The sequence below is a fragment of the Panthera onca genome, chromosome B1 (assembly GCF_046562875.1).
Source record: "Panthera onca isolate mPanOnc1 chromosome B1, mPanOnc1 haplotype 2, whole genome shotgun sequence".
Classification (NCBI taxonomy): domain Eukaryota; kingdom Metazoa; phylum Chordata; class Mammalia; order Carnivora; family Felidae; genus Panthera; species Panthera onca.
In genome coordinates this window covers 159,250,659-159,274,129 of record NC_138342.1, presented here as the reverse complement: position 1 = coordinate 159,274,129, position 23,471 = coordinate 159,250,659, and the positions used below count along the sequence as shown (strand labels likewise).

The window sequence follows — 23,471 nt, the reverse complement described above, 5'->3', positions numbered from 1 at the left end:
TTAAAAGAGTTGCCTGAGACAGTTTTAAGCTGAAACCCCATAGTGTCTGTTAACAGCATCATAGCACAGGGATTAGATCGTATCTTGGTACAACCTGTTGTATAAACTAAAACTAAGTTTATTGCAACCTGGAATTCTCCCTCACAATAAATTAAGTAACATTTTTAAGGTTCAGCTCACTCTCTTTGGGGGTATTTAGTGTTTCAAACCTCTTCCCTCCCTCCCTCCCAGCCCTCTCCAAGAGTTGGTGGCCTGCTGCTGGCTCCCTTGTCCACTCTGCTCTTCCTCCAAAACCATGTGAGCAGAGACCCAGATGGGAGATAAGATAAAGTTAAGGTAAAGGATTTTGGACCAATGTTAAGATACTGAGTTATCATCTATTTTTAACTTCATATTTCAGAACTGAAATTTTATGTTTCAAGCTTGACATCGTTCAACTTCAGATAAGAAATGCTATGGAGGACGCTAGGGGGATCCCCCCTCTCCTCTTACCTTGCCATCACTCACACAAGTTATGTTATCTTTACATGGTACATGTGTGCCCTAGTCTGTAGCCATAACGCCTTTGGCTATGCCTTAGCGCTGTTTTTAATTCATTCAATAATCCCCACCATTACTTTATATCATGGTTTCCTCATTCCTGAGTTCCTAGTTTTGATTCATCTCCTATATGGCTGGATTTTACCATCAAGGTACTTATTTTTTAAGTTTATTTATTTTTATTTTGAGAGAGAGCACATGCACATACAAGCAGGAGAGGGGCAGAGGGGGGTAGAGAGCGAGAATCCCAAGCAGGCTCCACATTGCCAGCGCAGAGCCCAACGTGGGGCTCAATCACACGAACTGCAAGATCATGGCCTGAGCTGAAACCAAGAGTCAGACACTTGATCAACTGAGCCACCCAGGCGCCCCTCGAGATATGCTTTTAAAAGGGACTCCTGGGTGCTATTTTCTCTTGAATATTTAAAATGACAGGATAGCTTATACTTTCACACCAACTTTGCAGACCCTACTCTATCACCTTCTGGTAACGATGGACATTGACAAGTTGGAGGCGAGTTTCATTTCTCCCCGTTTTATAGACTTTGCTTGGTTCTGCTTGGATTCTCTCCTTATCCTTGAAAATCAGTAAACTGCTCCATAATATGGTTGGAATAAATAATTTGTGTCATTTTTCCTGGTATGATAGGGAAAGATAGGATTCAGTAGGCAGAAAGGGAGAGGCTAGGGCTTGAAGGTCCCTGGGAGCGAGCAAACCACATATTTGAAAAGAATGCTAGGAACATCTACCCATGAGAAAAACTACCTCGGAAAAATCTCTCCTGGGGCCTGACCATGAGGAAACCTCTCTCAGACACAAAGTTTTCCTTACAAATGTAACAAGCACCACCTACTCCTGCCCCAGGTTCCCCTCAGGAATAAACAAGTCTGCATTTATAGTTATCAGACCAATAAAAAAAAAAAGAACCTAAAAAGAAACAAAGGGAACAAAGAAAAAGGAATGGGCCAAAACCCTATAAAATAAAGTCCCTTGCCTATCATCTGGGGCATTCACTTTCATGTGCCCCTTATCTTCAAAGAGAGCTTTTGTACAATCCTTGCTTCCACTATTCTTACTTTTTAATAAAAACTTTTGCCTGCTGCTCATTTTATTCTGTGTTCTCCTCTTCATTCTTCGAAGTGGCAAGACAAGTTTCCCTGGGTATTGAGCTAAAGAATCCTGCAACACTGGGACATGATATACCCTTTAACCCACAGATTTAAGGGGTGCCTGGGTGGCTCTGTTGGTTAAGCATCCAATTTCAGTTCAGGTCATATCTCACAGTTTGTGAGTTTGAGCCCTGCGTCCGGCTGTGGGCTCGGAGTCTGGAGCCTGCTTCGGGGGCTCTGTCTCCCTCTCTCTGTTCCTCCCCCACTCATGCTCTGTCTCTGTCTCTCTCAAAAATAAACATTAATTTTTTTTTAACCCACAGATTCAAGACTTTATTTTGGTGACTTCTTCTGGTGTCACCTGTCTTGTCCTTTGCTCTAGGAACACTAATTTTAGAGTATGTTCAGTTGACGTTGCTGGAATGCCTTTGTTCTTTTCCATGTCACATTGCTGCAATCCTGTCCACTATGTTCCTGAGCATGTTTGTGTCCCCTTTGATTACATTTTGGTTTCCTCTAATGTCATTTTCAGCTCTGTAATACTTTTTCCTCTGATATCATTCTTCTTTTTCTCTGATATCATTCAGCCTGTTTTCCAACTCCTGCTACTGTTTAATAGTCTTTTATTTAAAACCTTATATATTTTGTTTGAATTAGTATTTTTAGTTTTTAAACCCTTTTATTTGCATTTTTTCTCAAATATGGATTTTTTTTTCTTCTCCGTTTCCTTGGACAAATTATCTTGTAATTATTGTTCTTTTAAGTGTTATATTAAGTAACTGTTGTTATGCTGATGTCTCTCTTTTCTTCTTTTCTCTCTTTTCTCTATTTTCTCCACTATACCCCCTTGTTATTTTTGGCAGAATTCTTGATTACTTCTGGTTAACACTCACCTTTTGAGGGTATCAAATTTAAAAAATTTTTCTTTAATGTTTATTTATTTTTGGAGGAGTGAGAGACCGAGTGTGAGTGGGGGAGGGGTAGAGGGAGAGGGAGACACAGAATCTGAAGCAGGCTCCAGGCTCTGAGCTGTCAGCACAGAGCCCGACGCGGGGCTCAAACTCACAAACCATGAGATCATGACCTAAGCCGAAGTCGGACGCTTAACCGAGTAAGCCACCCAGGTGCCCTGAGGGTATCAACTTTTAGGTGAAGGCCAGTAGTTATATGTGCAGCTGGTGAGTTGGGACAATTATAGTTTTTATTTTGGTTTGTCATTTCAAATATCCTCCCAAGCAAATCTGCCATTTTCTACGCTCTGGGATATAGCTCTTCTAGGCTATCAACATTCCAGACATTGGGGTGACTCACAGTGGATCCCCTTAAGTCACAAGCCATCTGGTTGCTTCTTCTTTCTCTGCATATATCCTTGCTGGAGGTCTCCTCACCTTGGTGACTAGCAAGGTTCACATGCTTAGAAGGGTTAAGCAACAGACTTTGATTCAAGTGAGCCTGGCTGTGTCCAACTCAAGAGCACATGCTGTTAACAGAGAGCATCAAGTCTACAACTAGGACTGGTAGTGGCCTTGAGAGACTGGATTGAGAAACTTTGTATTTTCCCAAAGAATCCAGAAATCTGGGATTTTATGTGAACTCTCTGTAAAAGTTAGAAAGCAATAAAAAATTAGAACAGAAAATACAAACATAATTAGGTCAGACAAAATAGGTCTATAGGCCACATTCAGCCTAAGAGCCCTTCATGGGGAACTGCTATTGATGACAAAAAAGTTTCTCCTTGAGCACTCTTGCCTACCATTCTGTGATGGCCAGCAGGTCTCCAAAAAGACACTGATGATTGCTGCTCCCATGGCGGGCCCATGCACCTAGGTGCAACCCTCTAGAGCCAGGGATCCACTTGTACTACTGTGATCTTCTTTCAAGGAAATTTCTCTCCTGCTTGAGGATGGAGGAGGGATGTGGCTGGTTTCAGATTTTTTGAAGGCTCGGATCATGGTTTACATTTGGTGTTTGGCATTTTTCTTGATCAGCTGAAGATGGTAACTTTAAAATTCTTTTTCCGTTTTGCCATTAATGCTTTAATTAATTTTGAGAGGACTCAAGTGAAAAAGACTCCTGCTGTGCTTTTTGTTTTGTTTCCTTTTCTCAAAGACCTTTGCTTTCAACATCCTATTTCAATTTCTGCATTTTCAATGACTGCTCCTCAACTGTCCTCAAGCAATGAAGTCCAAGAGTTTGTTCCTTATTGTTGAAATCCATTTATTATAACTCTGATTATGTGAGATAAGAAGGAGCCTCAGGGCACCTGGGATGACTGTGTGGCTCAGTCGGTTAAGCATCCGACTTCAGCTCAGGTCATGATCTCACAGCTCATGAGTTCTAGGCCCGCATCAGGCTCTGTGCTGATGGCTCAGAGCCTGGAGCCTACTTGGGATTCTGTTTCTCTCTCTGCCCCTCCCCCACTCAAGCTGTCTCTCTCTCTCTCTCTCTCAAAAATAAATAAATTTTTAAAAACTTTAAAAAAAAATGAGCCTTTCCTACAGGCAAAGGAGGCAGCTATATATGCAGATGGATTTCGGGAGAACTGAGAAAGCCCTAAAGCTCCCCTTTGTAACCTAGCAATTTGTCTCTCACAGCTCTCCTAGTTCATAAGTGTGACAGTTCTCACTGCTTTCATTTCTTTGACTTTTTTTTTTAAATGCTGAGACTCCTATGAAGATACAACAATAAGGTTCACCTACTGCTTATAATTTTGAAGTGTAAGCTTATTAGATCCTTTGTTAAGAGCAAGTTTTGAATGTTGAAGGAAGGAACATAGATACCTTGAGTGCAGGAAACACGTATTTGTGGAGAATATGGGAGTGCAGAAGACCAAGAAAGGGGAGGTAAAAAGATAAACTGCACACTGGTTACAGTGAAAGAGACAGGAGTTCAGAAGGTCTGCCTGCATTTTTTAAAGGAAAGATGTTCATGCTGACCAGAAACACTTGAGAGTTTGAGAAAATGCTTACCAGATGAATGAATCCTGCAGCAGTGAACCAGGTACTGAGGACTATTGATAACAGTTTGGAAAACTTCACTGAACTGCTAGAGGAAGAAAGACAAAAAGTTTTTGGGTTCAGACAGATTCCAGAACAACACAAGTCCTCTAAAATCCGACTATTCTAAGTGTGGTTCATGGGCCAGAAGCAATGGTGCGCTTACCTGGGAGCATTATTAGAAATGCAGGATCCCAGCCCCCACCCCTGATCTACAGATCTGCATTGTTGTAGGGATCCTCTGTTTGATTCATATGCACATTAGAGTCTGAGATGCCCAGTTCTGAACATACCCAGTCACACACGCTTGTTCAAAAAATTTTACACTTTGCTATGCTATCCACCAGCCTGATATTATATTGCTTTTACAAATATATATGTATCATCTTAAACTAAATTTAATAGATTGCCACATTGTCTAAAGTAACAGTACAAAGTGCAGTGTCCTGGGAATCCAGAGAATGGGTCTGCAAAATGGAATTTTGAGTAGATCACAGAAATGTCTCGCTAAACTCATACCAGGCTCTTTCAGTGAAAAGGATTGGACAAGCTCCTATGTCCTAAGTAAAGTTCTAGAGTTTAGCTGAAATCTCTGTGGTTTTCAGGTAGGGTTACCTGTTACACAAGAACAGCCCTTTCTAATCCCAACTGCTCCATGATGCACGAACGCCTAGCAGCGAAATCACCTGGCCTATAAAATTTGATGTTTCTGGGGAGAACATAGAAGCATGAAGATTTTCAGTGGGTAACATTAAATCAAACTGAATAACACTTTAGAAGTATTGCTGCTCAAAGGTAGTTTGCAATTTTTTTTTTGAGACATTTAGGCAGCTCTATTTTTGTAAGCGATTTCATTGCTGCTACTGGGTGCCTCACGATCAGAAAAACTGTCTCACATTCCTAGATAGAAGAGACGTGATTCATGATAGCAAGTATATAGAACCAAAACCTTTGGATTGCTTTCATTTTAATTTTTGGGGGGGGGAGGAGGCAGAATTAAAGTCTAAATGGACTTACACAATGTAGCTCTACAAAACAGACTCAAATGATTGTCAACTTCCTAGTCAGCATGTGATATTAATACAACAGGAGTAAGGGGATGAATAATATCTTAGGAGCTAAGGGATTTCATGGGGTTTACACTGAAATTCCGATGGGAAAGGAACTGAAGGTTCAGTTTACATTTTTAATTTCCTAATCCAAATCAGCAAGCAAGCAGGACTTACGGCAGGGCTAGCATTTACCTGGTTCTGATGGCTTGGAGAATTTGCAAGATTTGAGGGAGCTCTAGCAGCCGCAAAGCTCTTAAGAACCTTAAACCTACAAAGCAATCAAAAGGACAAATCTGCCAAAAGAAGAGGGTCACTTCCGGAAGTAGTCAGGGTTGTAACACAATCGGGACCACTTACCTTCTTTCTATCTCTGAGATGCTCACATACAATGTAAGGCCACGGGTTTAAGGGCATGAGCTCTAGTTCAGATCCTGGCCCTAACACTTAACAGCTGTTGTAATCTAAAGCAATTCCCTTCATGTCTCTAGTTCCTCATCTACAAAATGGGAATTAAAAGTACCTAGCCCATAGGGCTGTTGAACTAATCATAGAAAGCATGTGGGAGCAGGCCTCGCATATAATAAGCACTACTCACATTTCACCCTATAGAATTCCTCTTTAGAACAGACAGTAAATTAGTTATTAACCACTTAAACTCCTGATTATAGAATCTCTATGGTCTGTTCCTCAGCTTTCCCATGATATTTTACTTTACGTAGTTTGATAATTCCAACAGCAAGGAATATTTGATAGGTAATAAATAATAATATAAAATTCCATAAAAACTGATAGAAGCCACTTAATGTCCATGCACTGCCCATAAAGACAAAGTAAGCAGTTAGATAGATATATAACATGTCACAGCCTGTCTGGATATGATGATTTATTGCTTTGAGAGACCAGTGGAGACTTTTCATCTCTTCCAGTCCACGTGGGATTCTAGCATATAGGTGCCTCAGGGGGACGGGGGGTTTGGACCTTGCCTCTCAGACAGTGGATGAATCAGTCCACAAACAATAAATAACCAGTGTCACCTACTGTGCATCAGGTATGTTACCAGGTACTGAGGTTTAAAAAAAAAACAGGTTTTAAAAATATATTACAAAATCATATAATCATGGTGAAAAATGGTTTTAAATGGCATTTAGGCCATTTAAAAAATGGAAATGAAGGATACTTATGAGTGAAAGTGGAAGACTTAAATTTATTTATTTATTTTTGAGAGACTACACCTGATTCCCACAATGCACTTACCTAGCCAGTTACTCTTCAAATAATAAGAAATAAAGGTTGGTGGAATGGTAAAGATGTCTACAATTGAATTCATCTCCAACCAAAACTTGATCTTGTCATCCGCTGCCACAAACTATGAAATGGAAACAAAAGACTCCATATTCTGTTACCCTCGAGAATTTAAAAATGAACATACCAGTGGCTTTATTAACTCATCTCACTCAACGGACGCTTTGATCTCAATCTATTACATACCTATACATACACACGCATATGTACTCAGATAGCTATATACTTGAATATATATTAGTATAGACATGTAGATAAATATGTATTTACATAAAGACTGTACCTTCAGGGGCACCTGGGTGGCTCAGTCGGTTAAGCAGGACTCTTGGGTTTCGGCTTAGGTCATGATCTCATAGCCCGCATCTGGCTCTGAGCTGACAGCATGGAGCCTGCCTGGGATTCTCACTCTCCCTCTTTCTGCCCCTCTCCTTCTCAGTCTCTCTCCCTCTCTCTCAAAATAAATAAATAAACTCTAATTTTTTTTTTTTTACAAAGAACTTCCTTTAATGGGTGTTCAGTAAATGAACATGAACCCATTTTACTCACCAGATCTTAACACTTACACATCAGAATAAACACTTTGAACCTACTGATGCTCTTAGAGCTTTCTAATTATATAATGCCTCTTTTAAAAAAAATTTTTTAACGTTTATTTATTTTTGAGACAGAGAAAGCATGAATGGGGGAGGGTCGGAGAGAGGGAGACACAGAATCTGAAACAGGCTCCAGGCTCTGAGCTGTCAGCACAGAGCCTGACGCGGGGCTTGAACTCACTGACCGCGAGATCATGACCTGAGCCGAAGTCGGCCGCTTAACCGACTGAGCCACCCAGGCGCTCCTAAAATTTTTTTTAACATGTATTCATTTTTGAGAGACAGAGACAGAGTGTGAGTGGGGGATGGGCAGAGAGAGAGGGAGACACTGAATCTGAAGCAGGCTCCAGGCTCCAAAGCTGTCAGCACAGAGCCTGATGCAGGGTTTGAACTCATGAACAGCAAGATCATGACGTGAGCTGAAGTCAGATGCTTAACCAACTGAGCCACCCAGATGCCTCTAAAGCCTCCTACTTGTGAACAAAGATACATGATTTAAAATGGCCCTTAATGGAAAAAGTACAACTTTCTAGAAGTTTGGCTGGCCAAGACCTGTGTCTATGAGCTTCCCTATTTGGATTAAGAAAGCAAGCATATATAGAGGGATAAATTACTATAAAAAGATTTTGATGGTCAGTGTGGTCAGAGTTAAGTTTTGAAGGAAGGTCATAAAAATACAGATATATGTGTGTGTGTATATATATACATACACACACATATATACACACACACACACATATATATATATAGTCTCTCGTAAACATGTGATGGATAAATACATTGAAATCTAGACCTATGATGGATCCTCAATAAATGCCTATGGAATGATAGTACTATTTAATAGATGAGTGTAACAAAAATGAAACAAAGGTATTAAAGTATTTTATACAATTATATGGCACATGTCCCATCAGTGGAATCGGTTGAGCAAATGACATTTCAGAGGCTGTTCCTCAGGTTTCCTAGCTTGTGATTATTAGTAAAGCTTTCTCAGTGGTAGGTTGGGAAGCCAATAAGGAGGACAGTGTGACAGGGTATCCAAAGGAATCATTTTCATTTGCACCAGAATTTTTGGCCTAGATACAGTGTTAAGTGCAAGGGAGAGTTTTCATGTCTCTTTATACATTGGACAGGTTAGGGCACACACCCTCTAGCTGTAGAGCCTGAAAACAGAGGCAGATTGTACAACTAAGGCACATAAAGACCTCTTTACGTTGCACCTGTTGTGTTCATTTGTTTCCTCCCACTTTCCATAGATACTTACTCTCAACCCAAAATAGAAACTAAAGAACACATTGAAAGTCAAATCAATAGGGATGGTTTTGTCTTGGTATGAAGAACAGCTTCCAACAGGGCTGGAAAAGAAATAAGAACCATTTATACAGATGTACATTTTAAAAGTTTTACTATAGAAGACCAAATAAAGAGTAGGCAATGTTCTATTTATTCACCATGAATGGTTAATGCAAGACACTTACGTTCACATTTTAAGGAAATTACTTTTCCCTTGGGAGGAAAGGTATGCACAAACAAAACCACAGGACTGCATGTGGAGCTGAAAATAACAGGACAATTACCTGTTCGTCCTTTCATAGAGTTTATTGGTTCTATTTCTGTTTTATCGATGAGGATTCAGATGCACAGAGATTATGTGGCTCCTCTTGGTTTGCAAAACTATCTGCCCAGCCAGGACATTTTGACATCTGTGCCCTTCTCATACAGACCTACACTAAGTCAAATGGACTGATATGAACCCAAATGTAAAGAAAATTTCCTAAAAGGTAAGGAGTTCACAAAGCAAAGACTACTAGTTTCCCTAGCATTTCCAAAATTGCCTGACTTCTGTGGCCCCATAATACCAATTTTACTTCAGCTAGAAATCCAGTGTAATTCCCAGCTGATCAGCGTGGAGCTCAGATTAGATTAGGCTGTGTCCAAGAAACCATTCTAACTTGGGTATAGAAGATGAGAATGGCTTCAGAGAAGAGCAGACAATAACTTGCTCCTTTATCCCAGGTGAGATCTAGCATGTTCCATCTTCAAACCCATCCAAAGTTGTTTGAAACCTATGACAAACCCTGAAACAACTATAAAGATTCTGTTTCAACACTTAAGGATTCCAAAGACACAGAACACCCTCAGGAGTGGTCCAAGGGTGGAGACCACAGCTGGAGGCTTCTAGTCTCAGAGACTCTAAAATAGATGTGTATACAGCACCACAGCCCGTAGCAATGCACAATGACAGGATACAGGGGAAACTCATGCATTTTCTGGTGAAACTAGATTTAGTGCTTCATGGGGGGAATACTCACCCTTTTTTTAATGAGTTTATATGTGTGTATGCCTGAAAGCATATTAAACATTATTCCCGGCAAAAAATTCCAAATTAGCTGGCAACCTAATGACACAGAAGACAAGGATGACTGGGGATTTTACTCACTCAGAAGAGTTGATGAAATAGATTATGAGAGACCCAATGCTTAGTACAAATACAAGGATCATCTGGAAAAAAAAAAAAAAAAAAACAAGGACCAAATAATTGTATTGATATATAGATGAATAAATAAACCAACAAAATTGTGTTTACTCTTTTAACCTTGCCTATATATGCAGCCATTTTTCACACATTCATTTATGTTAGCATGCATGCATGCATGAATTAATTCATTCATTCTTTCACTCAAGAGAAACTGATTGGACCTTTACTAGGTCTTCAATAAATGACACACACTCACTCATTTTACTTATGTAATTTTCATTCCTATATACTTTAGAATAAAGTTTGTCCCTCCTACCGCTCATAAAGCTTTCTGATCTCAAGAAGTCCCATCGTTTATTCATTTCTTCACTCATCAAACATTTATTAAGTGCTTTAAATGTGTCAGGCACTTTATTACATGCTGGAAATGAGGGCTATTGGACATAAACTGTGGACTTGAAATGTCTGTGATACTGGAGAAGAAACAGTCCCAACATGTCCATGTAAAAGGATGGTCAGGATTTTGACAGGAGGGAATGTGCTGTAAATGAGGAAAAGAATATGAGTGGGTTTAACATGCGAATGTGCCTGGTTTATGGAAGAAGCAGAGCTGGTGGAATGTTATCAGAAGTTTTCCCATTCCAAACCCTCAAGGCATTTGGATGAAACCTTTTGCAGCCTCCATGACTTTTCAGGTCAACTTTAGGTAACTAAACATTCCTCCAGTCATTTACAGTTTTCCAGCCATTCTTTTTTTTTTATGTTCAGTCCAGTATATTATTAGTAATACTAATAGTAAAACTGAATTTTAGTTACAATTAAAGCTTTACTCCCTTCCAGCTCAGGTGTTCCTTGGGCAGGTTACCTGTACTGGGAAAAAGGTCAGTCTCCTCCCTATTAACCCTTTTTGAGTTTTTGTTTCTAGTTGCACACTGACTAAGCCACCTCCAGCCTCTCCAGAATTGTAGGTCAAGGTTAGAGAATGAACAGACAAGGGAGATCAGAGAAGGAAACGCTGGACTTGACTGCTGTTAGATCACTATGCTCTCACCCTGGGGGTCTGGGAAGGGGAGGTGTTTAATATTTACTTGCATGGGCTATTCCATTGCTCTTTGGAGATACCAATTCAATTCATATTCAAATTAGGCAAATATATATATATATATTTTTAGTACCTATCATGACCCAAATATCATTCTGGTGATTGGGAACTATCAGTGAACAACATGTACAAAGATCCCTGCCTTTTTGGATCTTAGCATCTAGAAAATACAAAGATGACTACGGGGCGCCTGGGTGGCTCAGTCGGTTGAGCTTCCGACTTCGGCTCAGGTCATGATCTTGTGGTCTGTGAGTTCAAGCCCCATGTCGGGCCCTGTGCTGACAGCTCGGAGCCTGGAGCCTGCTTCTGATTCTGTGTCTCCCTCTCTCTGCCCCTCCCCCACTAATGCTCTGTCTCTGTCTCAGAAATAAACATTTAAAAAAAAAAAAGATGACTAATCTGTAACTTACATGGTATGTTAGAAGTTACATGCTAAGAAAATAAAGTTAAAGAAAATAAAGGGGATCAGAAATGCAAAGGGAAAGGGCAGAAAGGGTTGCAGTCTGGATAATACTTAATCACTAAGGGTCCCCTTTGCGATTCCCTTAAATTGGGTGGAAGCATGTTCTTGAACTGGTTGCTCACAATTCTTTTCTCAGTACATCTCACATGCCTTTATTTTGCTGGAACCCCTACCCCTCCAGATGCCTAGTTGAGCAGGCAAGAGAAGACTCTCACATGTGACCCCTATCTGGCAGGTGGAACAGCTCAAGCATTCTTTGTCCCAACAAATAGTAAAAGGACAAACTATCTTCAGTGTGACAACTTCTCCATAGAGCAGCTAGCCCAACAACAGCGCCTCTCCACAAACGAACCAGATGTCAGTCCTCTGTGTCCTCAGAGTTCCCAGAGATGCAAACTGAAAATTCTGAGTGGTTCCTCTTAAGCCTTTCCTTAGGCTTGATGTGAGAGGGAAGCACTCCCATACCTCTGCTACAACAGAACTTGTTCCAAAAATCCTCTGCTATTTCCAACTTACCCTAACTTTTTAAAGTTTTTATATTGTTTTCAAGTGCACAATATCTTGATTCAACACTTCCATACATCACCTGGTGCTCATCACAAGTGTCCTCCTTAATCCCCGTCACCTATTTTACCCATGTCCCTACCTATCTCCCTCTGGTAAACATCAGTTTGTTCTCTATAGTTAAAAGTTTGTGGGGCACCTGGGTGACTCAATAGATTAAACATCTGACTCTTGATTTGGGCTCAGGTCATGATCTCAAAAGTTTGTGAGCTTAAGCCCTGTGTTGGGCTCTATGCTGACAGTGTGGAGCCTGATTGGGTTTCCCTCTCTTCTCTCTCTTTGCCCCTCTCCCCATTTGTGCTCACTCTCTTGCGCTCTCTCAAGATAAATAAATACACTTTATTAAAAAATTTTTTTGTTTTTTGGTCTGACTCCCTTTTTCCTTTGCTCATCTATTTTGTTTCTTAAATTCCACGAGTGAATTCACACAGTGTCTTTCTCCGACTGATTATGCTTAACATAATACCCTCTAGCTCCATCCACGTTGTTTCAAATGGCAAGATTTCAGTCTTTTTTATGGCTGACAAGTATTCCATTGTATATATATACAATACACCTTCTTTATCCATTCATCAGTCAATGGGCACTTGGGCTGTTTCCATAATTTGACTATCGTAGATAATGCTGCTATAAACATCAGGTTGCATATATCCCTCTGAATTAGTATTCTTTGGGTAAATACCTAGTAGCGCAATTGCTAAATCATATGGTAGTTCTATTTTCAACTTTCTGAGGAAACTCCATATTGTTTTCCAGAGTGGCTGCTCCAGTTTGTACTCCCACCAACAGTGCAGGAGGGTTCCCCTTTCTCCACACCCTTGCGAACACCTGTTGTTTCCTGTGTTGTTGATTTTGGCCATTCTGACAGGTGTGAGGTGATATTTCTTTATAGTTTTGATTTGTATTTCCCTGATCATGAGTGATGTTGAGCATCTTTTAATGTGTCTCTCGGTCATCTGGATGTCTTCTTTGGAAAAACGTCTATTCATGTCTTCTACACATTTTAATTGGATTATTTGCTTTTTAGGTGTTGAGTTTTATAAATTCCTTAAATCATTTACCATGATCAAAGGATATTTATTCCAGGGGCACCTGGGTGACTCAGTCGGTTAAGCATCTGACTCCAGCTCAGGTCACGATCTCACGGTTCATGAATTCAAGCCCCACGTCCGGCTCTGTGACAGCTCAGAGCCTGGAGCCTGCTTGGGATTCTGTGTCTCCCTCTCTCTCTGCCCCTCCCCAGCTTGTGGTCTATCTCTCTCTGTCTCTCAAAAATAAATAAACAGTAAAAAAAATTTAAAAACAAGAGGGATTTATTCCAGGGTTGCAAGGGTGGTTCAACATTTACAAATCAATCAACATGATTCACCACATTAATAAAAGAAGGGATAAGAACCATATGATCATTTCAATAGATGCAGAAAAAGCATCTGAAAAAGTACAACATCCATTCAACCCTCAACAAATTAGGTTTAGAGGGAATATACCTCAACACAATAAAGGCCAAATATGAAAAACCCACAGTTAATAACATCCTTAGTGGGAAAAACTGAAAGCTTTTCTTCTACAGTCAGGAATAAGACAGAGATGTCTACTCTCACCACTGTTATTTAAAATAGTACTGGAAGTCCTAGCAATCAGACAACAAAAAGAAATAAAAGGCATCCAAATAGGCAAGAAAGAAGTCAAACTTTCACTATTTATAGATAACATGATATTCTATATAGAAAACCCAAAAGATGCCACCAAAAATCTGCCAAAACTGATACATACATGAATTCAGTGAAATCACAGAATTCAAAATCAACATACAAAAATCTATTGCATTTCTATACACCAATAGTGAAACAGCAGAAAGAGAAATTAATGAACCAATAATAATTTCAATTTCACCCAAAACAATAAAATACCTAAGCATAAACCTAACCAGAGGTGAAAGACCTGTACTGAGTAAAACTATAAAACACTAATGAAAGAAATTAAAGACAACACAAAGAAATGGAAAAATATTCCATGCTCATGGATTGGAAGAATAAATATTATTAAAATGTCTATACTACCCAAAGAAATCTACACATTTAATGGAATCCCTATCAAAAGAGCAACAGCATTTTTCGCAGAAATGAACAATCCTCAAATTTGTGTGGAACCAAAAAAGACCCCCAAATAACCAAAGAAACCTTGGAAAAGAAAAGCAAAGCTGGATACATCACAATTCCAGACTTCAAGTTATATTACAAAGTTGTAGTGATCAAAACAGTATGGTACGGACACAAAAGTACACACAGAGATCAATGGAACAGAACAGAAAACCCAGCAATGAACCCACAACTGTGTGGCCAATTAACCTCTTACAAAGCAGGAAAAAATATCCAACGGAAAAAGAGTCTCTTCAACAAATGATGTTGGGAAAACTGGACGGCAACATGCCAAGGAATGAAACTAGAACCCTTTCTTTCATCATATACAAAAATAAATTAAAAATGGATTAAAGACCTAAATGTGAGACTTGAAACCATCAAAATCCTAGCACAGAACACAGGTAGTAACTCTTTGACATCAACCATAGCAACTTCTTACCATGTATGTCTCCTGAAACAAGGAAAACAAAAGCAAAAATAAACTATTAAGAATTCATGAAAATAAAGTTTCTGCACAGTGAAGGACACAATCAACAAAACTAAAAGGCAACCTGCATAACGGGCGAAAATATCTGCAGATGACATATCTGATAAAGGGTTAGTATCCAAAACATATAAAGAACTAACTTACCATAATTTACATGTCATTGGGTAAGAGCCAAGAGCTTCAGATGGTTTTCTTCCAACAGCTTTGTAAGTGACAATATTGCAGCTTATTTAATACCTGGGAGTTACTGGCATCTATTTCCTTGGGGTCTCACCATTGACTATAAGCTCCATTTTAACATTTACATTAGGTGTTGATGGAGATATTACTAAGTCTGTGGGTTTAACAGCAGTTAGAAATGTATTCTGAGGCTCAGGAAAGATGTTGGGAGTGGATATTAGGTACTGATAATGATTAATAGCTTCCACGAAATCTTTTTCTTGTCTTTACGCATGATTTTTTTCTCTTTCACTAAATCTCTTTAGTGATTTTTCAAGTATAAATCATATATTGCAAAGCTTCCAGAAAGATGACGGCAGGCCGTATGTTTACAATCCTCTAAACTGCAGAAATTAACCCCCCTCCCACCCCAAAAGAGAAAATGTTAGTTTCATTGAAACTAAGAAAAATACCAACCTCATGCCACAAACCTAAAAAATATTATCCAGAAATAATATATAACAAACAGGAAAATGTATACCCAACCAAAAGTAGGCACTGGGAGCTAACATCTTGTGAACACTGTTCACCGAGTCAGACAGATATTAGGAGGGATTTCCGAGGGGATGTGTAAATTTTTCTTGGGTTGGAGGGGCAAAATCTGGAAGCATTGGTTGTTTGTGGGGTAGAAAGCCCTCCACTTGAGCCCACAGACTAAAGATGAAACCACAAAGCCAGAGAGGCCTGGAGGAGACTCTGAAGCCACACCATCACTGCTGGGGAATCTCTTGGCTAGCAGCGGCAACACTATTTTTTTTCCAGAAGCATCCGGGAAAGCAGTCAGAGAAAAATGTGAGACCTGTTCCAGAGAAAGCCTTGTTTGCAGAATTGCTGGCCACAGCATGATCTCCCATGTTTGTCTATGTGGGAAAACTCACAGTAAATTGAGACTGATTTCCACAGTGGGGCTTAAAACCGCCAATTTACTTGGTAGATAGTTTTGTGTACCTAGAGAACACAAGTAACAGCCAACACAGTAAACGAGGGACACTGAATCTCTAAATCTTCATGAATGAGTATTAGCAGACAATAGAAAATGCCAGTTATGTGGGAAATGTAAGAAAATAGGAGAATCAAGCAGAGGAAAGAGATGAAATGACCTCCTATGAAAACACTAATACAGAACATGTAATTAAACTTGGTCAAATTACAATTAGTGTTCCTAGTGGGATTCTAAAAATCTAATAAACAGCACCGGAGGATGGGAAAGGTAGAAGGACAATATGGGAGTTATAGGGAGGTAGTAACTGAAAGAAGCTGCACCCTGAGGGTTGTCTGGGAGATCAACAAAAAGGGGTTAAATGAGTGATGTGCATTAAGGAAGGCACTTTTGGGGATGAGCACTGGGTATCATATATAAGAGATGAATCACTGGGTTCTATTCCTGAAGCCAAGACTATACTGTATCACTGTGTGCTAACTGACTTGAATTTAAATAAAATAAAAATAAAAAATAAAAGGATGAATCAACTCACACAAAAAAAATCACAAAAGTAACAAATATAAGACAGACTGTTGGTTGCCATGGTTGAAGAGTGTTAAGATGGGAAGGAAGTGGATCTGGCTGTAAAAACAAAACTAAACAAAACAAAACAAAAAACAAAACCAAAAACATGAGGGATCTTTGTTATGGAAATGTTTTGTAGCTTGCCTATCTCAATGTCAATATCCTGGCTGTCATTACACTGTAGTTTTGTGAGATACAACCATTGGGGGAAATTGGGTAAAGGGTAACTGGGCTCTCTCTATCTTATTTCTTTCAACTGCATGTGATTCGCCAATGATCTCAAAATACAGAACTTAACTGAAAAAGTTACCAACAAAAAAGGAAAAAGAGGTCAGCATTATCAACATTAGATCTTAAAAGAGGTGCCCTTTGGAATTGAGTTGCAGACCTTGGAGGAGGGGTCCTAGCTGGCCTGGCTGGTGGTGGCACCTCTGAGGAGGAGATGATGTGAGCCTGATTTTGGCAGTGTTGGAAAAACTGGAAACCAGAACCACGGACTGCTACCAGAGTGAAAAGCTATTGCCTGAGTGAGGCTGAGAAAAAACAGATGCAAAACATCCATCCCTAGGCTTTCTGTCTCCTCTCACACCCTTGTTGGCAGAGCTCAACTATGAGCACAAGCAAGCTGACAAAGGACACATGTAATAACCGAGGCCTGGCCTCACATCACAAAGCAGAGGGCACGGGGTAGATTTGGAGCTGAGAGACCTGAGCTTTGTATCTAGCAGGCAGCCTTAAGTGCTAGAAGATACTGGAATAGCATTTATAGAAATTTTAGGAAAAAGGACTGAAAGCCAAAAATCCTACACCCAAGAAAACTGGTGTTCACTCGCGAGAGCAAGGAAAAAACTATTTCTGTGTGACATTCAAGGTATGAAAGTATACTACCCACACTTTCCCTTGCAAATGAAAATGGGAAACACTCAAGAAAAAGAAAACATTCAGAAAGATAAAACATGTTACATTAAAAAAAAAAGTACCTAATGAAACTGGTAAAGTTAATTTTTAGCTCTAAAGCAAATATTAAAAAAAAAATCTTACCAGACGTATAGTGCTAAAAACAAGCAAACAAAAAGCCACAACAGCAATCTGGAACTGAATGTTCCGATTCATTCACAATTTCTGGAAGGAAGGACAGGTGGTATGGTGGAAAAAAACAAAGATCTCCTGCACATGGAGGATACAGACATAAAACATGTTGAGACAAATTATGGAAAGAGCCTAAATGTCCATCAACTGATGAATGGATAAAGAAGTTGTGGTTTATAAACACAATGGAATACTACTTGGCAATGAGAAAGAATGAAATATGGCCTTTTGTAGCAACATGGATGGAACTGGAGAGTGTGATGCTAAGTGAAATAAGCCATACAGAGAAAGACAGATACCATATGTTTTCACTCTTATGTGGATCCTGAGAAACTTAACAGAAGACCATGGGGGAGGGGAAGGGGGAAAAAAAGTTACAGAGAGGGAAGGAGCAAACCATAAGAGAATCTTAAAAACTGAAAATAAACTGAGGGTTGATGGAGGGTGGGAGGGAGGGTAAAGTGGGTGATGGGCATTGAGGAGGGCACCTGTTGGGATGAGCACTGGGTGTTGTATGGAAACCAATTTGACAATAAATTTCATATAAATAAAAAACATGTGGAGATACACAGAGGAAATATAGAATGGGAAGTCTGTTCTGAACTTGGTTTAACCTAGTGTGTCCGTGATATCCTATTAAAAAAGGAATTATACAAAATATGTAATAAACAAAAATGTCAGCCAATGGTCAATGCTTAGTATACCCTGAATGGTTTATATTTATTATCATATACGTCTCCCTACAATACTTTAAAGGAGGTTATTCATATTGTATGACTGAAATCTAATTTAGAAAAATTAATTTGCCCAGGATTACACAATAGGAAGTGGAGGAGCAAGTGTCTGAGTCCAGGTCTCTCAAAATTCAGTCATGAGGTATCTCTGGCCTCTCTAGTAAGATAAGAAACCAAGGCTGGGACAGAGCTCTTACCTGCCTAACACCCATTTTCCTTTTCTTTGCTAACTTATCTACCATTTGTTTTTTTTAATCCACTGATATTTAGATATTCTATTATGTAGCAAATTCAATCTCTAAGTATTATGAAGACCAATAAAACAAATTACCATAAAGGAGAATAATTAAATTCCTCTGATAAATCAACAAATAAATGGATTCTTAAATCAATAAGAGAACAAAAATCCAGCTCCATGTTATTTATAGAGACACAGTTAACAGGAAATTAGAGAAAAAGACTGACAGATAGCTGGGCAAAGACATCCCAATCAAGTATGAATAAAATGAAGGCAAAGTATTCAAAAATATTCAAGCCAAAAACAAAACAAAACAAAACCCAAAACACTAAATGTGAGAACCATGAATATTTCATATAGATAAAAGGCACAATAAAGCAAAGACTTAAAAGATAATGTTATGCACTAATTGATATTATGTAAAATATATAATTTAAAATGGGTTAGAAATGCAAGATGAATATATTCGATAGAACTACAAGATATTCAATAAAACTACAAAATCATAAATAAAAATGTTTGGCATGTCCCTTTCAGTCAGCAATAATTAAGGGGTATGGAAAACACATATAACACAATTAATAGTGCTTCTATATCAAACATAATACATATTCTTTCAAAAGTCCATTAAGTAGTAATAAAAATTGAACATGCACTAGGCGACAGTGCATTTCCCCATAAATTTCATAAGCCAGAAATCATAAAGGCAGTAGTATTCTTGGACCATAAATTTTACCAAAGTGGAAAAGATAGCCACTCTATCCCGAGGAAATAAAAGCTTATACATACAGCATTCCTCTAAATGGATGATGACTCAAACAAGAAATCAAAATTAAAATTTCAAACAACTTACGACAAATTAGGCATTCATAAAAATCATAATGCTACTTGCTAAAATCTATGAGACATGGCTAAGAAAGAACTCATCGGAAAATTTTTTGTGAAACAAATACCACCGAAAAAACCGGAGAAGACTGGGCCGGCCCAGAGCGCGTGCGTGCTGCGTGGCAGGCTGCGCAAGCGCGGTGGGATCCCGGGCCTGCATGCGCAGTGCCGTCCTGCAGCTTCCAGGCTGGGCTCCGGAAGGTGCGCGCAGACATAGTGGTTTCAAATACCGGGCTTCCCTGATGGACGGGGAATATTATCGCAAACCTTAGGCAAAGCTGACTGAGGAGGAGGTATGAGTCCAGCGCAGGAAGACTCAGCTCATCAAAGTGGCCCAACAGCGAAAATAAACTCTGTGCTGGGAGACCCAGTGACCAGTAAACTGACGAACACGAGGAAACAAGTACTGGCCAGAACCCTAACGATGGAGCTGTGCAAAGAGAGCAGATTGAGCTGTGCCGCGCTGCTTCTGCAGAGGGACAGCTGACCATTGAACATAACTCCTAGGCCGCCTTCCACCAGATCCTGGAAATCCCCAAGCCTGTGGGGGCGGTCCCCATCCTCAAGGGTGGCCTTTTCTACCTGGTCCCTGCGCGGGCAGCTGACCCAAGTGCGGCCCGTCTTCCTGTTCTGGCGTGCTGGGAGAAGCAGCTTCAGCGGAGGAAGGGGGCCTGAGAAGCTGTCGCGCCAGCTGCTGGCGGCTCTCCACAACCAAGGCAGGTGATTAGAAGGAAGCATGAGCAACCTGGGATGGTGGAGGCCAGCGGCACACCCTGGCCTGAAACCGCTGCTGGTAGAGGGCGGGTAGAGGCCCCAGGAAGAGCCCAGGGCCCTCTGCCACGTGGAGAAATAACCTGCAGCTTGAGGATGTTCCTTTTAAAGGCAAGGTTCACAAGGCGCAGCAGCGTGTTGATTGCTCCTTAAGCCTTCTTTTGGGGCTTGAACTTGCTCTCCCTGACTCAAGTCTCGCAAAAGAGAAACATGTCGTTGAGGGGATTTCTCCCAATAAACTCAGAGTCCATCCAGTCAACTCTTCCCTGAGCTTCAGGTGGACTTTTGGCTGATAGGAAAAGACGCAGATTTGGGAGCAGAAAAGGTTTATTAAAAAATTCTCACCCTGAACAGGTAGGGTACCCTGTTAGGTAGTATCCTCATTTATTAAAACTGACTGGGGGGGGGGGGGGTAATGAAATTAAACAAATGGGAAAAATGGGATATTGAAATTAAGAAGGATAAAAAAGATATTAATTATATATGCAAATGTGTATGAAATATAAAAGTCCCCAGCAAAGCTAAATAAAACCAAAGGAGAGGAACATGGCCCGTCATGGGAGAGGAATGGTGTGGATTAGGGACAGAGAGAAAAGAAAAGTGTTCTTTCTAACCAGAAGTGGACTTTGGTCCTTACAGCAGTCAAGAAGACCTTCAAACTTTCATTCCTTCTACTGGCTCCTTTTCCTTGGAAAATGACCTCTGGCTTCAAAAAAAAACCACAAAACTTTTCATTTAAAACTAAAGAGACTGTATTTTTTATCATACCAAGTATGCAGACTTTTAAGAATGAAAGTGATCCTATAAGCAGGTACACCAGGACAACTGGCAAAAACCTGGGTTTAGGATTATCATGCTTTATGATGTATATTATATTGATTCAGTAATTACTGCTTAACACCTAGAACAGGTTTGTAATCTCAAGATAGGTGCAAGAAACTAAAAGGGCATCTAAATTTTCTGACACCTTTCTCTAAATGTGTTTTTTACTGTCTTCCACATTGAATTATATTGTTTAGACACACCTGAGGAAAACAATGTAACTATACTACAAATTATGGTAAATACTGCATGGAAAGTTTATCCAAATGAGGTAGATTTTTTTTCAATTAATTAAAGGTATTACTTGTTGCTAAAATGAGAAAGGGTTCAACCTCAATTTTAATCATTTTTTTGTTTATAGAGACAAGTGTTGAGTATTGTTTATAAAAATATTAATAGTTCCACCTATATATGTATTATACGCTAGGCATACATGTATATTATTAACTAGTGAGTCTTGTAATTATTATATGTTAGTTCATTCTCATATATTAACACAATTATTCATTGAAATTACCCATAGATAGTATTTCTCATTCCCATTTTATAATTTTTACCTTTTATTTCTCTATGCATCAGATTCTTCATTTATCAAAAAGAGGTAATGGTAATACTTCTGTTTTGCAAAATGGCTTTTAAAAGAGTGATGGAGAGGAGAACTGTTGTGAGAAGTCCTAAAGTAAATCCATTTTAGGAACTAGCACCCAAAGAAGAGAATTGGGAGAATTGATCTAGAACAAAGCTGGCCCTTTAGAAGTCTGTTGGAAACTCCTATCCCACTTGCTCAGGCTGTATTCCAATTTAAAGACACAAGAGATCAACACACCTGAATTCACATCTCATTTTGCCTTAGCTGGCTTCTATTCATTTTACTAGTCTTCACAAAGGACTTGCCACAAGAATAACAGCTTCTTTTATTTCAAAATTTAAATTTTAGAGATACAACTTATGGAGGAGAAAAGTTGTTTTAAGTCACTGAAACACCCAAAGAAAATATATCTGACAATGTTACTGAGAATCTTCAAGTTTGAAGGAAGAAGCCCGTAGCAGTGGATGGAGATAGGGGTAAGGAAGAAATTAAGTTTTCACTTCTGCATCCTTTGGTATTTTTTGAATAATGTGCCATGTGCATAAAAAGGCAAACAATGTAACCATGCACAAATAATCAGTGTGAATATTGTGTGGTACTTCCTGTCAGTCTTTTCTCTATTCATATGATAAAGATCTCTAAACTATAGTCTCATACAAAATAGGTGTCTGATGCTTGACGGTATATTAAATATAAAATATGAAATAATGAAATGCAAAATAAAACATAAAGAAACAACTCATCTCAAGGTGGTGGGAAAGATTTTTAAACTTTATTTTTGTAACATAAACAATGGATACAATGTATGAAGAAACAGATCTAGTATTTTTATGTTTCTTTTCCCCTAGAACTATTACTGCATTATGAAAATGAGCAAAACCCAGGGAAATAAGTTTTTAGTCAGTTTTTCCAGCATCATTTTTTAAATATTTTTTTCTCATTTCCAAACAAACGGTGATGCTTTCTTTGCTCATTTATATACTTTGCTCATCTGTATACTAAGATTGACAACTATTGATCTAGTTAAGGGCTTATTTACACATTTACAGAAGGGATTACATATTCACAGAAAAGATTACACATTTTTGGGAAGGAGTTAAGACAATACAAAGAAACATAAAGTGCTAGATTGCCTGAAAAAATAGAAGCAAGGGAAAACAGGATAACAGAATGTGCACATAAAATGGTGCCTAGAATGATGTCAAAAATAGACACACTTATTAAAGATAAGCCACATTTTTAGTTCTAATCTGTTCTAGCCATCTAAGCAACAAAGAAGCAGTCAATTACACAATTAGCCACAACCCCCCTGCCCACTTCCACTCAAAAAGGAACAGCTTGTTTAGGGATAGGACTATATTTAAAACTTAACAGAGGGATTCCTGGGTGGCTCAATGGGTTGGGCGTCTGACTCGGCTCAGGTCATGATTTCACAGTCTGTGAGTTTGAGCCCTGCGTCAGGCTCTGTGCTGACAGCTCAGAACCCGGAGCCTGCTTGGGATTTTGTGTCTCCCTCTCTCTCTGCCCCTCTCAGCTCACGCTTTGTCTCTCTCTCTCTCTCAAAAATGAATAAACATTAAAAAATTAAAAAAAAACTTAATGCAGAAGAAAAGATAGTTGTAAAAACATAAAAACTTTGTGATGACTAAAACAACAAGCCCTTTGATGCTGCAGTGTTGATCAATACTTTGCCATGTTTTAATCTACAGAGGGATTTCTAGAAGGTGTCCTGTTTTGAAGATACTATATTTTCTCCTTTTGACTATTGGAATTTTTCTCCTCATTTTT

At 39.2% G+C, this 23,471-nt stretch overlaps 1 protein-coding gene and 1 long non-coding RNA gene across 5 annotated transcripts in view; one reads left to right on the top strand and one right to left on the bottom strand.

The window, feature by feature from the left end:
* The window catches only part of KCNU1 (potassium calcium-activated channel subfamily U member 1), a 148,509-nt gene that overhangs the window by 117,420 nt on the left and 7,618 nt on the right, over positions 1-23,471 (bottom strand). The window contains exons 1-6 of one of the 2 annotated variants that reach the window (XM_078445557.2): positions 10,389-11,111; positions 10,034-10,095; positions 8,858-8,948; positions 6,953-7,064; positions 5,891-5,966; positions 4,620-4,695 (exon numbers count right to left, since the gene is read on the bottom strand). In XM_078445557.2, coding sequence (XP_078301683.2) covers positions 4,620-4,695; positions 5,891-5,966; positions 6,953-7,064; positions 8,858-8,948; positions 10,034-10,095 — 417 coding nt within the window. In that variant the 5' untranslated portion in view covers positions 10,389-11,111. Of the gene's footprint in view, positions 1-4,619; positions 4,696-5,890; positions 5,967-6,952; positions 7,065-8,857; positions 8,949-10,033; positions 10,096-10,388; positions 11,112-23,471 lie in introns of those variants that run through there. The other variant, XM_078445558.2, reaches the window with a different exon arrangement.
* Positions 19,681-23,471, top strand: part of LOC132691837 (uncharacterized) — a 168,228-nt gene continuing 164,437 nt past the window's right edge. For all 3 annotated transcript variants that reach the window (XR_013555070.2, XR_013555069.2, XR_013555068.2), the window contains exons 1-2: positions 19,681-20,217; positions 22,032-22,159. This is a non-coding gene — a long non-coding RNA (uncharacterized LOC132691837). The remainder of the gene's footprint in view (positions 20,218-22,031; positions 22,160-23,471) is intronic.